Source organism: Homalodisca vitripennis, chromosome 2, assembly GCF_021130785.1.
Source record: "Homalodisca vitripennis isolate AUS2020 chromosome 2, UT_GWSS_2.1, whole genome shotgun sequence".
Classification (NCBI taxonomy): domain Eukaryota; kingdom Metazoa; phylum Arthropoda; class Insecta; order Hemiptera; family Cicadellidae; genus Homalodisca; species Homalodisca vitripennis.
This window is the reverse complement of record NC_060208.1, coordinates 93,909,492-93,927,055: the sequence shown is the minus strand read 5'-3', so window position 1 is coordinate 93,927,055 and position 17,564 is coordinate 93,909,492. Positions and strand designations below refer to the sequence as shown.

Below are 17,564 nucleotides of genomic sequence, written 5' to 3'. Positions count from 1 at the left end.
TGCAAACTTTTTAAGTTTTAAATGCTAGTTTGAATTACATACCTCATTATAGAATTGTCAGCATTTTTAGTGATATAAAAAAAATCAAAAGTATAAACATATTGTACATTATTTAAAAAATGTGTACATACCTATATTTCCCTTGCTTTTTTTCTTCCTTTGATTTCAAAACTTTTGTAAATTAAATTATTCAAAAAATCATTAATCATCAATCAAATCAATATTAATACTAATATTAATACGAATATGTTTTAAATAAAAAAATGTTCACACAGCTTTTATTACAATTTAAATTAAACATATTTACAATCATTTTACAACATCTTGTTTGTACGAAGCAACTGCCCATTGATATTGTATTCAAATTTTGTAAACTTTTTATTTTTTTTTTAGTTTAGTAACTTTAAAACACGTTTCTTTACATAGTGGAGTTTTGCTCTTGCAGCACCAATAAAGTTTGTTTTTTACTTTTTCAGTAATCTGATTCAGTTTGAGTTCATTCTAGGGTTGAATTGTCTACTTAACATCCTGATAGATGTCACAGAGTAAGCAAAGCTTGTAGAAGTAAGAATTAGGGAGTATAATTAATTTGTTAACATCCATCAAGAAGAATCAAGAATCGAGAATCTTTATTAGTCATAATAACATTATTAAAATGCATTGACATCGTCACCAGAGCTTCAATAAAATATTAAATCTAGATACATTACATTAAATGTTAATTCCAGTAAAACAGTCATAACATATAAAAAGGTCTAGTTAACAGCCATCTATACATCACTGATTTGAATTTACTAAGACTAATGTTATGACTGGTAAGAGGTAGTTTATTAAACAAACGGATACCAATAAAAGAATACATAGATTGTGTTTTACTTAATCTGCAGTAGGGCTGATCTAAATATAAGTTGCCTCTAGTAGGATAGTGATGAATGTCATTTCTAAGAGAAAAGTCGCCAAGATTCTGTTTTAATTTAATCAGACATGAATAAATATAAAGGTTGATAACAGTTAGAATACCTTCCTCTGCAAAAATAGGTTTACTTGTAGTTAAGGAGGAGACTCCTGCTAAAATTCTAACAGCCTTTTTCTGTAACAGTAATACTTTATGAATATCATGACTGTTACCCCATATGGTGATTCCATACGATATGGTGCTATGAAAAAATGCATAATATGCGGATTTAAGATAATCTTTGGGAACAAGTTTCTTTAGGTGGCGCAGCAAAAAAATTACTCTTGACAGCCTACAACAGACACTCTGAACATGGGGTTGCCAAGTCAACTTAGAATCTAAAGTTATACCCAACAGTCTTACACAGGACTTTAAATTTAAATTATACTTCGTTAGCGTAAGATTTTTACAAAGAGAAAATAAAATATTTTGTGATTTATTATCATTTAGTAACAGACCATTAGATGAAAACCAGTGGTTAGCTTGGTGGAGGACATGAGTTCTCTCTACAAACAAGGTATCTATATCGTTATTTATACAATAAAACGTGGAGTCATCTGCAAAAATTACTGAGCCGCAATCCACATTGGTAGGCAAATCATTTATAAGAACTAAGAATAAGAATGGGCTAAGGACCGATCCCTGTGGTACACCACCCTTAACTGAAGCTAACTCAGAGAGTGTGTTGTTGAAGTACACCCTCTGAGTGCGATCAGACAGGTAAGTTCGAAAGAAGTTTAGCTCAACACCATTTAGGCCATAATGTTGTAATTTGTTAAGGAGGATGTCATGTGGAGCACAGTCAAAAGCCTTTGTCAAATCACACAAGCTGGCAAGTGTGCTAGAGCAGTGTTCAAAACCACCTATTACTCCTGAGACTAGAAGCTCGACTGCGCCCACAGTGGACAAACCCTTGCGAAAGCCAAATTGATTTTTAGAAAATAGAGAATTAGATTCAAAAAATTCACTAACCTGGTATATCACAGCTTTTTCAATTATTTTGGAAAAGGTGGGCACCACAGATATAGGTCGATAGTTCTCAGCCAGGGAGGGGTCACCCTTTTTAAAAATAGGTACAACTTTTGACAACTTAAGCAAGTCAGGAAACAGGCCAGTAGAAAGACAATGATTGATGCTAGCCGTAAGGGGCTCTAGTATCACAGGCAAAACAAATTTCACCAGATCAACACTGATATCGAAGATGTCTTTACTGGAACTGCTTTTGATGCTTTGGACACACTTCAATACTTCCTCACTTGAAACTAGTTTCCACACAAAACGTAGGGGTGGAACCTGGTAGCCGCTTACAAGTTGACCGGAAACCGCCAAAGAAGGCGGAGCCTGACTACATGCTTCTTTCACTGTTGCAATGAAGGTGTAATTGAAGTCATCAGGGGTTAGGTTGTGGCTGATCTTACAGGCATTTGAGCTACCTTTATATCTGTTAATAATTTCACATGCTGCCTTACAGCTATTAGATGCAGAGGATATATATTCAGCATTGAAATTTAGTCTGGCATGGATAATAGCTTTCTTTTAGGTTTTCCGAGCTTCAACATAGTTTGACTTGGTTTGTTCGATTGTACCTTACTGCCCACAGATGAATATGATGCAGACTACTAACTTTCTCTTTTAGACGGAGAAGTGCTTCAGAAAACCATTTGGACCTACTATTAGAACACAGATTTATTTTATGTCTAATTTTCACAATTTTCTTTGGAAAGCACAAGTTCATGCCTTCATGAAAATAGTTTAAAAAATTTTCAAAAAGTGTGAGATTTGGATTACTGTTTAAAACATGATTCCAGTCCGTTTGACCAAAATAAGAATAAAATTTAACTTTGTTAGACATACTAAAAGATCTTATTACCTTTTCCTCTTCTACGGGAATGCCACTCAGGTTATGTTCAATACTGGACTGAGATGTCAAGGTAGTTATCAAAGCACTGTGATCTGACAAAGGAGGCTGTAGTACATCAACAGAGAGAGAATCCCTCGGTAGGCCACTTACAACATTGTCCGAACAGGATTTTCCCCTCGTAGGCTTGTAGTTGAAACAACAGCAGTCGAGCGATCTTAGAAGGTTGAGAAACTCATTTGGAAATTCTTCTTTTACTTTATTGATATCTATATTGATGTCCCCAGAGGCAATGATAGGGAGGTTGAAATTACACAAAAACAACCACAGTTTTTCCATGTTGTTTAAAAATATATCTTTGTTGCTATTAGGAACTCTGTATATAGATACAAAGATTACTTTAAAATTATTAAATTCCACAACTACAGCAACAACTTCAAAAACATTTTCTTCACAGAAATCATTTACATTAATTTCAGAGAACTTTAATGTTTCATGTACATAGATAGCGACTCCACCTCGCGATCTTAAAGATCTATAGAATATGGCAGCACAGTAAAAACCACTTATAAGAGCTAGGTCCTTAGAGTCATAGGTACACTAGTGCTCACTTAAGCATATAACAGAAAAGTTATTGTTGGCGATTATAATATTAAGTTCAGGGAGCTTATCTAAGAGAGGCTGAACGTTGGCAGTCAAGATTTTATAGGTAGTCCTATTCGACGTCTGGTCATCACTCTTGATTGGAGGTTTTGTGAGTTTAAAATCCCTTAAGTAGGGCTTAATACTATTCAGTTCGTCTAGACATAACTTATCTTCTTCCAAGTTCACGTTCGACTCAAGAGGGTCTAAGTTACAGTTTGTGAAGTTGGGATTTGAGAGTTTAAAGACATCAGATTTCTTCGGTTTGTTGAAAAACCTTGAAACATATACATTTTCTGGCCAAAATTCAGGAGAAAAAATGTCTTTATAATGCGTAGCTGGAACGCCCACCTTGAATGACGAGTAGTAGTTTGGAAATCTTGAATTTAACTTTTCAACAAAGTATTTACCACTCTTTCTCTCTCTGTCAGAAAGCTTTTTAGATCCTCACACTTAGTTTCGATACTTAGTCTTGAAATAAACAGGAACTTTAAACGATCCGTCACAGTCAAGTTATGGCCACCTATGGCTTTTCCAGTTATAGAGCTATGCTGTTCTGGTCTTCTGCGCTTCATTATGTCATTAGTAGTATTATTTCTCTTTAGGGAGTAATTTTTAGTCTTCCGAGACACAACAAGATGAAATCCTTCATTGTCATTTATTTCTTCTGAAGCCCTAGGACTACTAATATTTCTAATATTCTGTTGTGTTTCTGAAGTTGGATTGATACTCACACAATTTTTCATTTGTGGGAGAGTAGGCTGTAAATTATGTTCCCTTGTAACTTCAGTCACAGCTGTCCTTTGCTTACTAGTAGTTGGGCTAAAATCAGTTCTAGTCCTAGACCTACCTATAGGGTTCTGTGTTATCGGATTTATATATGTGGGATTCACTCCAGATACATCGCTGCAAGCACCCGATTTACTCAGTGTCTCCTTGTATCTGTGTTTTAACTTCCCTGCATAGGAAGCATCGTTAATTAAAATATCACCAATAGCTTCTTCATGACTGTTGAGAGCAGAGATTAGTCTGATATTGTCAGTTTGGAGTTCACTGAGTTGTTTTCTCATTTCATTTTGGTTCTTGGTCAGTTCAAAGATTTGATCTGTTAGGATTTTTATATGATCAAAACATTGAGCACAGTCACAACCAGTAGTTCTATTATTTATAACCTCACTATTGGCTGTTAAACTTCCCAAGTGAGTGTCAGATGTTTCTAAGTTTGACTGAGAGCAACGTCTGCATAACCATAATAACACTGTCATCATGTAAAACTATAGTATCCGCTCTCAAAGTGGTAACATAATTACTCCATTTTTTGTTAGTCCTTCGTGAGTTCTCTTTGTAGCAAGGTTTTCACCTATATTTACATTTTTTTAAATGTAATCAAGCAGCCATATGATCAGTACTGATACACTATTTTGAACATCTAAAAATTGTTATAAAGTGTTATGTATCACCAAACAATTCAGTAAATGTATGATAATTTTTTTTGTAGCTTAAAATCAGTTAATTACAAATATTTAATTGTTAAAATTTTTATGTTTTATATACTTAATAAGGTTGCTTTTATTCATTACATAAATTAGCGCTGTTAAATATGAAAAAAAAACTCATAGAAAAAACATATACTAAAATTAAAAAATTGGTATCATACATATGGCTTACAACATTTATTTACACAAGAAACTAATGCATCGTTTTAAAATTACTTAATCTTTATTTTGGAAGTTTCAGCATAAAAGAGGTGATCAGTATATTCTAGGATTTAATCTAATCAATTAAGTAGAACCTATAATCTCTCAAATGTCTTTAAAGTTTTAGAAACTATAAAAAGTTCAAAGACCATATCTTGGAACTCGTCATTTAGTTACAGTGGCTTAAAACCTTTGTCATAACCAAACAATGAAACAAATTGAAAGAATGAAATGAAAACTGAGACTATTGTTCGGGTTGTTAGTTGAATGAACATATTTGAAATAAACCCATTTTCAATATACAAAAAGTCACATTTCCATAACATGTCCTTCTTACCAAGTATACAGTTAAACATACAATTAGAATTCTAAGTAACATAAGATTTTTTTAAGAATATTTAAGTTAAAATACAAACTTAAGTCAGTTATATTTTGTTATTTAAATTCTAGTCTTTTAAAATATTGTGTTATTTAATCACTAATTGTTTGAAAATATTTGAAGCCTTTGAAAAGAAAGACATTTAAATGATATATTTAGTTTTCCATTATTATTCCAAATAATTTATAAATATACAAGAAACATATTGACCACAGATTGGCTGTTTATTGTTTAATAAAATTAATAATACTTCTTATCTTTTAAAATTATTTGTTAAACTCAAAATGTATGCATGAGTTATTCAAAATGTATGATTTAGAACTTGACTTGATTCAGTGAGTTAAATAAGATAATAATTGCCTGAGATTTTAATTTAGGTTTGGTTTGATGAAATATGTACTGGTTTTAATGAACTGAATTTTGGTTGTTGTGTGGAGTTGACCAATTTTCTTGTTTTTAGGACACATCATCTCCTTCTAGTCCAGGATTTCCATCTGTAAGTATTTTCATTGTTGTACTGCAGTTTACACTCCCAACACAATCCGTTGGCATAAAGCATCTTTTTTCACATGTTATAGTTTTGACAAATATGGATCAACTATCTTCTTGTTTATTGTTCAACATTTAATTTATTGCTTGTAAATAGTTACTAACATTAGATTGTTGGAGGATTAAATGTCACAAGTTAATCATCATACGATGAGTTAATATTGTGGTAAATACCTATTTTGGCTTTTGATGTCATCAGATCTGCTATACAGGGTCTGTCCGAAAAGTATCAGACCTGCATTTATATACTCGCAGGGTATAAGCGTAACTAGTAGTCCATTATGAAATACCTGAATGCCTTAGTTTCTGGCTGAACACCTATGTCTGGATAGGCTGTTTGTGAACTATAAAATGATCCCGGAATATCAAAAACTACTGTTTGGGAAATTTTGAATACAATTTCAGGAATGACTCGCACGTGTGCGAAATTCTTTCTGAAACTGCTCACGACCGAGCAGAAAAACCTTCACTGTAAAATCACTTTGAATAACTTGAAAATGGTGAGTGATGATGGAAATTACCTTAAGAAGATTATTACTGGAAATGAGTCATAGGTTTACAGTTACGATCAAAACTTGATGCAAATTCGTTGATCAGTTCTTACTGTAATTTTCAACACTACACAAATGCAACGAAAAGAAAAAACACATGAGACATAAACACACACTGTGCGCGACCCAAGGTGTTCAGCCAGAAACTAAGGCACTTAGGTAGTTCGTGTGGAATTACTACTTACACTTATACCACCCAGAGGCCACTCTGGTGTGAAGATATAAACACAGGTCGGATACTTTTCGGGCAAACCTCGTAATGTGCAATTTGTTTTACTGTTCATGATAGTTGTAAAATTGATTGTATCTATTTAATAGCTATCTATGTAATACATGTACAGTCATGAATAGGGAACTTCTTGAATCAACTTTGAGGTAGTTAATGACTAAAAAACATATTTAGACACACACTGTTGTGTTCTTTCATAACTTGAATGTGTCCAACAAATTCTTTTTGTAACAATTAGGTTGCCATGCTAGTTAGTTTATGACATATTGGCTTTATTTTTTAATAATGTCTTGTAATTATAGTAATGAAAGATCTTCGTGATGTTACAGTATAGAGAAACGTGGGGCTCTTGTGAGGAGACCCAGCGTCGAGGTAAGCTTTGTTTGGTTGTGTAAAATATTAATATAACTTATCAAATCAGTTAAATTTGATGTTTTATATTTAACTGTAATTCACAATATTAGAGTACATATTTAGGCATTAAATGCCTAAATATGTACTACTTAGACACACATTTTATACAAATTTTGTATAAAATGTGTGTCTCTAAGCTAAAATAAATGTTGTCAGTGATAGGCTTATTTTATGGAATTCGAATTTTTGCTTCAGAAATAACCTAAAAAGAATGCAGGGTGGCCATCCAACCAGGAAAACTGGGAATTTTTCTGAGAATCGGGAAAATTTCAAAAACAATTTTTCCATCTCCAAGAATTTATAAAATAAAGCTTCTTGAATCAAGAACTGATTAATCTCGAAACATCATATTCCACACGACGTGGTCTGTTCATAAAATTGTAATTGAAGATCAACATATTGATCCAAGGTTACCTCCACTAGTGTAGTGCAGTTTATCTTGGTTAGTTATTCTCCTTTGCCAGTGCAAACCACTCCTCTCCCCAAAAAACACGTAACAATGCATTGGACAATTAAAACCGGCCGACTGATCACTCTGAATTTTGGCACTAAACGAGCGGTACGCTCTAAGTAGCAGAGCGTTAGTGACGACGATACAAACAAGATTTTTATACTTATTTAGTCGCCGAAGTGGGGTCCCTTGAACAAGTTGTCCAACTCTTATTCTTGAATGAAAATAAGAGTGAATACATTTTCAAATGACGTGTGTTAGATAGATAGCACAGGCCTAAAATGTACATTGTTCACCCTATAATCGAGCTTAAGAGTTCAGTTCGTTGAATAATATGTTTGATGGTTTCATAAGAGGTGCAACCCGTTTTTTTAGTACACCAGAATATTCGTTGGGTTTTTATCAAGTAATACTGAGAAGGGAACGTATGCGTTCTGTTGCAGAGCAATGATAGACTGAGATGAGAGTTGAAACAGGAGAAACATTTAATGTCTAGAATTGGCGATGGATAAGCGCCATCGTGTGGTATCACCCTGCCGCTCTTGTCTGTCATGGCTAGAATCGAGTGTTCCCCATAATATGTGCAATACAGAATGTAAACTGAAGTTGCTGCTCGATCCAGCGCTCACCGCCCACTGCTTACCGCTTGTATTTCGGCCGAGGCTTTGGTTGGTCTATGAACAATTACTCCACACAAAGAAAGTGATGTTATGTTACGTCCAAACCTCGACTGAACTGCATTTACACTGGCAAAAAATTGTGCAAGTTTTGGGTTTGACTGTAGAAATGGCTAGTCTAAATGGACGCAAGAGCTCCTGCGAGTACTGCCGCAACCAGTGTTGGATAGTTGTTTGTAAGAAGTAGAGAGCAAAGCGGCTATTAAAATTAAAGTTATAAGGATTGCAGAAACATCACTGGACTCTAACCAGGGCTACCGCCAACGATGAGAATCTGGAAAAGAGTGCATTATGCATGAATTCGGACTCAGAAAAAAATCTGTGGATATACGTGAATTTTTATAATGTCCCTGGAATTTTTACTAGAAATGAATTGTTTCTGATACTCAATACCGCGGCTTTTTTCACTTGATTCCGGAACCAAAGGAAGTGCTTAAACACACTTGAAAAATCACGATTTCACAATATTACAAGTACTGTTATGGAGAAGCTGAATCTGGAATCTAAAAATAAGTCTATTCGCGAACGACTACTGATCAGCAGCATGCAAATTACCAATCGCTAAAACATCTTGTACTTACCGTATGAAGAAATATAGCTAGATAACTAAAGTAACAAACTACCGTAGTTTAAAATTGATATTTTAGCTGTAATTAGTGTTTTTTTATATTTATATTGGGCACATTGAGTCTTGTCTGTCTATTCGTGGACGATTGCAAATTACCAATTGGCAAAATGTGTTCTTGTAGTCCTTTGTGTATAAAAACTATTTATAAACTTAGCAAAATCTGCTTTTCCTGTTCAAAATTTCGCCACTGTGGCAGACACTGGGGGTGGGAGGACCATAGCCGTGGCTAACTCTTTCAATGATTTTTTTTCACAAGTAGGGCAGAGTTTGGCGAGTAAGTTGCTGCGGCCTGTCGGTCCGCCCCTTGTGGATGACGCAGTGTATCGAACTGAGCATGTGTTTCAGTTGGAGCCGGTCACCGACAGCCAGGTGGAGAAGTGCATGGCTGAGATGCGCGGTAGCTCTGCTCCTGGATGTGACGATTTTCCTTCTAATACCTTAAAAAATAATATTGCACAATTTCTTCCTCCTCTCAAACATTTAATTAATCTTAGTCTAACTTCTGGCATATCCCGAAAGATTTAAACTGGCTAAAGTTATTCCGTTACACAAGGGAAACAGCAAATCGGACACGAACAACTATAGACCTATCTCCTTGCTTAGTGTAATCGGTAAAGTGCTTGAGAAATGTGTAAAAAAACAATTTAAAAATTATCTAGAATCCAACAACTTAATATCGGAATTACAATTTGGTTTTAGACAGGAAACAAATACTTCAGACGCCTTTTTCAAAATTAATAAACAAATAATGTATTTACTAGATGAATATTTTAAAATTCTCTTAGTTTTCGTGGACTTAGCTAAAGCCTTCGATTCAATTGACAGAAATTTGTTGATTAATAAATTACAATATGTTGGTGTAAGAGGAATTGCATTACAATGGTTCGAAAGTTATTTCACTGATTGGAAGCAATTTGTAACAATAAATAATCGAAATAGTAGTCCATTGGAAGTAAATTATGGCGTCGTTCAAGGAAGTACACTTGGTCCATTACTCTTTCTCGTTTATATAAACAACATAGTAAAGCTAAATATTACTGGAATGTTACAACTGTTCGCTGATGACACAGTAATTGTTTTCAAAGGAAGAACCTGGCAAGAAGTTTATCAGGTTGCTTCAAACGAGCTAACGCAAATACAAAATTGGTTTCTTTCTAACATTCTAACCGTGAACGTCAGTAAAACAAAATTTTTACCAATCGCATTAAGGAATGTGAGTGAGCCACCCGCGGAGCTGCAATTAGTACTGCACTCGTGCGGCGATTCAGTTAACACCACCTGTCACTGCCAGCCTATCGAGAGGGTGGACCAGTACAAGTACCTAGGTATAATTATTGATAAAAAACTTAGATGGGAACCTCACATTTAATTATTTAAAACCTAAACTTAGAAAAGTGATATACGTGTTTTACCAGTTAGGGCAAATTTTAAATTATAATGAATTAAAAACGGTCTATTTTGCATATGTTCAGTCTATTTTACAGTATGGAATAATAGAGTGGGGAGGGGCGTTCAAAAAACTGTCTATTTTGCATATGTTCAGTCTATTTTACAGTATGGAATAATAGAGTGGGGAGGGGCGTTCAAAACTATCATTGATCCATTAAATGTTATTCAGAAATCTATACTCAAGGCCGCTCTAAATAAACCTAAACGTTTTTCATCAAATCAGTTGTTAATAGAATCAGATATTCTCACAATCCATCAGTTATATATTAGGAATGTGATGGTCTACACCTATAGGCACAGGGAGGCGGTACTCGGTCGAACTACTCACAGCTACTCTACCAGGGCCGCTGTGGGGGGTGGTGTGCGGGCTCCTGTCATTGAAATGACTGTGAACCTGACGAACGCATACTACGTGGCGAGTACATTGTACAGGCGCTTGCCTCCAGTGATAAGGGACCTGTAGGTCGAACCAACTGGTCTGTTCAAACGACTGATTACTACCTGGCTGCGGATGGTCGGCTCTGATAACGCTGAGTCTCTCCTCACTCCCACTTACCGTTATTAACTACATTTACTATAACTACTTTCAGTTGCTGTGCCGTCGTGTCAGCATATACAACATGTTCAACCGCTTGCTTAGATATTTTTGTTTTCGTAACTTTTATTTTGTGGGACTGATTGTGTGAGCTGAATTTTGCTTATTGTATGGATTTAAAAAAAAGTCTGTTCTACTAAAATTGTTGTAAATAAGAGCTCGCCGTCACGCACAGGCCTCGGCCCATGTGACGGTATTTTCATAATAATAATCATGTAATTGTAATTATTGTATATTTGAAAATAAAGAGTAATTTGATTTGATTTGATTTAGTAACGAAATAACGTAATTTATACGTGATAATAATCTATGTTCGTATTTATATGTCTATATTTTTCAACGCCATCTTGTCTGCTGGTTCTATGCGCAGACATTAGTTACTCAGCGGAAAACAGGTGATCGCTAAGTTTGATTTTTTATCTATGTCGTACTTTGTGTTGTACATAAATAGATTCTCTATAAATATATCCACACTTTTTCCATAAATAGAATATATTCTGGGTGCTCATCTTATATATCTTATTATGTATATATATATATATATATATATATATATATATATATATTATATATTTATATTTATATATATATATATTTATATATATATAAAATTATATATATATATATTATATATATATATATATATAAAATTATTTTATTTATATAATATATATATATTCATTTCCCTGAATCTCTGCAAATTGCTTTGAAATAGCATGGTATTTTTAGGCTTGCCCCCCTCAATAAATTAATTGAATAGAGTTCAGATGAAAGTATTTGGTTTATTTGTTGATTGTACGGAACCGACCTTGTGTACCACCAAAATCATTGTCTCATCCCGAAAGTTCATCCACCGCAGATCTCTGACCTGCAATGCTGGCTGTGGATATTTATTTGCTATATCTGTTTTTTATCCGAATTGGATACATGTATTTTCCATGCATAACAGAAATGAAAGTTATTAGGAATATACAATGTTATATCGACACATTGAAAGCCAGAGATTCAAACTAAGGAGCTTAAAATAGGTGGTAGCGATAAATCGTTACCGAATTTCTCGCATATCGCTAGTGAAGAAATTTGCTAGAACACTGCAGCTTTATAGTATTTCTTGCAATTATAGTTGGTAACAATGAACTGTCACTGTTGCACTCAGTGTAAGTGTTAAGGTTTACAATTGTATATTTGGTTTTAAAATAGACTAGAGAATCAAAGTTTTTAATCAGGAAAACCAGGAATTTTAAAAGCGGATTTGAGTGGCCACCCTTAGAATGTGATGGTTAAAAAAATCCATTTTTAACAATACCCAGTAAGTAATCAGAATACTTCCTAAGTATTGGTTCAATGATAATATTGTAATGGCCTTATTGAATGTTAAAGTTAGTTGAAAGTATGTTAATTTCACATTCAATCCAATGAGTCAGATGATGCAGTAGTTCATTCACTACAAGCATAGGTTATGTCTCTCTTTATTTTGTTTCTGATGTCTTCAGTTTTCATCCTATTTAAAATATGTTTTCATACAACTTAATGCAAAATATATTGTAAATATATTACAATATATGAACAATGTTGTTATTATTTGTTATTTATTAACACTTATATTACTCCTTAACCCTTTGAGTGCCAAGCACTTATTGAGGTAGTGGTGCAGTTTTTGTTTTATTCTGTATGGGGAAATGTAGACTATAATTTATAATATTTATTTGAGTGATAAAATCTGTTGAAATTTTTAAATATATAAAATACAAAAATTAAAATGTTTAAAACTCTAATGAACAAACTTTGTAATTTTATGGTCCCAATTTATTTCTTTGCATCATTTACCTTATTCCCTATGTAAATAGGAACAAATGCCCCAAGTTTCAGAAAAGTAAATATCTATATAATTGAGTTTTAATTTGTTTTATGTTAGTGCAAAATGTAAAAAATCTGAACTTTTATATAAGTCAACTCTTATATTTGGCGAATAGTTTTTACCAGTTGTAATAAATCAAATCAAGAGATAGATAATCCACCTTTATTTAATTTATTGTGTATAAAATGAGACTAAGTACAGTGCCATATGACAACATTTAGTAATAGAATAATAAATATTTTAAAAGACGATCTAGTCGACCCTTGGCACTTCTCGGAATTACTGCAAGGCCAACTAGTTTGGCTTTTGGCACTCAAAAAGTTAATCTAGTTTGATGTAGATTATAGATGTGTGCTATATTTTATTCTTTTCATATTTCACCAAATTAAGAATCAAAGCTTAACTCTGGAACTGGCAAACGCCCGATATCGGGCGTTTTAGTCGCATCCTAGATGGCAGCGCCCGATATCGGGCGTTTTAATACGTCTGTTATTTCTCAATATTACGTACTTAAAACACAGTACTTAAAACACTTAAAACTTAAAACAGATCAAAGAGTATCTGTATTGGTACCAATCGAAAGAGTATGGTTTAATTTATGTAAATAATACACTAATAAATAATTTTATCGTTTCCTTACAAGTCCATACGTCTTATAATCTCTGAAATGTTTGTTTACATTCTCCCGCGTACCACGCTAGTTGCGCGCGCGCAGCGATGAGTCAACTGGTTCATTCGGCTATTGTTATTTCATCAGCTGTATGGTGTTCTGTCTGGTTTATTGTTTGTTTGAGTTCGTTGTAATGATGGTTGTGTATATGGCACAATAATAGTAAGTTTTTTGTGCGTGTTTACGTAATGGATCGTAATTTCCGCGATCGTTCAAGTGACATTCAAGAACTAGTTGTACATGAAATAAGCAATGATGAGGATTCTGATTTAGACATTCAATCAGAACATAATTAAAAAAATATATAATAAAAAATACAAAAATAGAAAATTAATATAAACTAATAGTTACCGTACAAGATTGTAGAAATTCAAGTGAGCTTTGAAGTTCTTACTTTTGTTGGTAAGTAGCACTTTCGAATGTCAGTGTATGAATTTTGTATCGTTTACCACATGTAAAAATAAATACCTTATAAATACCTATGTGTTGTTTTATTTTTACTCAGAATTAAATGCTCTTCCTTTTTTATATTTTGGATTTTGCGTATCACTAACAACAACAATTTTACAAATAAAAAACTTTGAAGTAACTTTTCTTTTTTCTAAAAAAATTTGTTTTCCTGAAGAGGTAGAGTAAGGGTATTTTTTGTTTTGTTTTAATTATATTATGTGAAAAATGTTCCTTGAACAATGCTGAATAAAGAAATATATAATATGACATAGGTACTTTATAGTAAACATGTAATAATAAAATAAATATAAGGCAATGTATGAAGTACTAAAAATACTCTGCCACTGAGAGAAATATGACCGCCAGTTCCAGGGTTAAACATCAGATTTTTCACTGACATGCTGTAAAATGTTCACATGATTATTGAATCAATGTAACAGTGGAAACGGGAGAGCTGGAGTCAGCACGGCCGCAGACCGTCGGGGAGGAGGAGCTGCAGCTACAACTGGCTCTGGCTATGTCCCGAGAGGAGGCGCAGCAGGAGGAGCAGAAGCGGCGGAGTGACGACGTGCGTCTCCAACTGGCCCTATCTCAGAGCGAGAACGAGTTCAAGTGAGTTGACACTGATTGTAGTAGATTTGTCTGTGGAATTAACTGAAGAGTTTATTGGATGGTGGTGAAATCGGTTTTCAGATAGAATAGATTTTCTTTTACAGAAAACGTTTGTTACAGCTCTTTAAGTACGATTTTTGAGGCCAGGAAAATAGAGAATAATTTTGTATCATTCAACATGGAGTGGTTGGCATTTGAAGCAGAATTTAGGGGCATCTTATAATGAGGCACAAAGAAAAAGTGTAGGAGAGAAAGAGATGAATCTTTATCATACATATGTACATGAAAAATGACTGGAGAAAGTGACATGTTTTTATTTATTACAACACTTAATTTACATAGGGAAAAAATATTTAAATACATGTAATTTTCTTAACTATTTGAATGAAAAAAAATTCCTAAGCCATTAATCAATAAAAAACTTGTCATTTCCTGACTATAACTCATGTACATACTATAATTTCTATTAGTTAATTCTTATGTTGTATTATACAAAAGAGGTTGAAGTGAAAAGTGGTACAAGTCTTGGTGAGTGCTGTAAACTTAAAAGATAGATGCTACAGAGTATAGCGAAATTGTCGTTAGCATTATTTTATCTACAACTGTGCTATATGCTTATAGTAAAACATATTTTTATAAAACTAATAATATATTTAAAATTAGTCTTTGACTTGGGAGTTACAAAACTGAAACATGATTTTGTAAAAATTGGTATATGCTCTGCTTCATGTTTTAACCCTAAAATAAGACACAATACACAAATTTTTAAATAATTTTAAATATATTCAAATCTTCTTTAAGCAAAGTAATAACTCTAAAATGTCCTTCACATATACTACAAATACTTATTATTATTACATTATTATTATTACACCTTTGCAGACATAAATATTTGTATTTATTATTTTTTAGTGTATATACGCATACTGTATTTAACTTGCTTGTAATAACATTTATTTTATTTTAACTAATTTGTTAGTCTAGTATTTTTTAATAGTCCATAATGTTTTTAACACAAGGAAAAATGATTAATTACATATCTGGAAGTTCTAACATAGAACAAAAAACTGTAAATACTTTAACATTGTGATGTTTTAAGTTATTCCTTCCAAAAGTCAGTAAGTATTATATGATAAGATTCATAGTTCACAACACTGAATTTTAAAAACTCATTAAACTCTTTTCATACCGGGGCTATATACGCATAGTAGTATTTGTGGTTTACATTCTTTAGTAATTCATTACTTCTTGAAAAGCCTAGAAACAATTTGCAAGATGTAGTGGAACTTGACATTGTTATCACACACATTAATCACTGTCACTGTCTCTTAATTATTTTCACAGTAACTGTCAAAACTTTATCAATTTCAGAATCAACGCAATTTTTTATGCGTTTTAGGCAGACTATACATTGTACAGCTGAGATGCCTTATAATGATGAACAAAACAGATGATAAAATTCAACAAAAATTAGGTCAGCCACACTCATGGAAATGGAAATGAAATATGGTTGATCACTTGCATTTAAAAATTTAGTAAGGAATGTATCAATGATGTATAATATAAAGACATTGAAATAAATGCTCAGTATAATGTCAAATGCCAACCACGTAACCAGCATATGACTTGGAATTCAGTCCTGGCCAAGCAACATGAAACTAGCGTGTATGTTTGCCCCAATGAGTTAACCTTGTGTTTTAGAGTTTAATACCTGAATCAGAGCAAATTACAGTTTTTAAATATTGTTTTCCAGTGTTTGTTACATATAAGAATGACAAATATTTGCATTCCTGTTATCCTTGTATGTTATGAATTTATTAATGTCACTGTTAACCCTTTAAGGAGTATAGACTCATATGACGTCTTCTTTTGATAGGCTAAAATGAGTAATGGATGAAATCAAAAAAATTACCAAATGGAGTAAAAAATTTAAGTCTTTAAAATCTCTTAAAAAATGTTTATTTACATTTGAAAGATTAATAAAAAAGGATTACGTATTCTACAAGTCAATATTTCAGTACTTTTTCAAAATCAAATGTCTTATCTCTTAACTACAGCATACTCGTTCAATATTGTATGCCATTTGTACAACAGTAACAAACTAGATGGTTGCTCAACAAATATAAGTCACTCTCGCAAGATAAATATGGCCACAGTATGCAGTATACAAGGAACGGCTAGTATAATGTGGCGGCATGTTCTGAAAGCAAAGCGTGCGTGCTCAACGTGACCTTGAGTCAGTAGCTACTACCAGTTAGCTACTGCGATCTGGTGGTAAAATCAGATTACAAGTGAATCCGAACACAAAAAATGGAAGTTAAGTATGTTGCGATAGATGGAACCACTTAACAGACTAATCTACTAAAAGGCAATCAGTAATAGCAATGCATTTACGATAATACAAAAATACAGAGGCTAAACGTCATATGACGTCTTTAATCATCATGTAGAGTTTACACGCACTCCTCAAAAGGTTAAAGCACTCTTTTACAGGTTAATTGGTCTATTTTTAAGAAATACAGTGAATATGAATTAGTAAGCTAAGAGCCGAGAGTCACTTTACTTTTTATATGCGCACACACCTATTTTTCTTTAGTTTTAGTGGGTGTCAAAATGGGAGCATTTCATATGGATGAAATGTATCAAATTTTTTTTCAAATTGTATGTTTTAGTTTGACACTGACACACTTAAGATCAGTCAGACATGTATACAGTATAATAGTTATATCGCCTTCAATTCAACAAGATAAAGAGAGTAAGAGCCACCATTTACAGCCTAATACAAGGTGTGTTTTAAATCAATAAGTAAATATTTTTCAAAAATAATTTATTTACCTGAAAGACCACACTTTACTTTTCTACATCCCACTACTATCAAGGTATTTTTCATATTGTGGGAC

At 33.2% G+C, this 17,564-nt stretch overlaps 1 protein-coding gene across 10 annotated transcripts in view; it reads left to right on the top strand.

Annotated features, from left to right (window-relative positions):
• LOC124354363 (epsin-2) overlaps window positions 1-17,564 on the top strand; it is a 113,263-nt gene that overhangs the window by 48,306 nt on the left and 47,393 nt on the right. For all 10 annotated transcript variants that reach the window (XM_046804760.1, XM_046804756.1, XM_046804758.1 and 7 more), the window contains 3 exons: window positions 5,992-6,027; window positions 7,190-7,232; window positions 14,493-14,664. In XM_046804760.1, coding sequence (XP_046660716.1) covers window positions 5,992-6,027; window positions 7,190-7,232; window positions 14,493-14,664 — 251 coding nt within the window. The remainder of the gene's footprint in view (window positions 1-5,991; window positions 6,028-7,189; window positions 7,233-14,492; window positions 14,665-17,564) is intronic.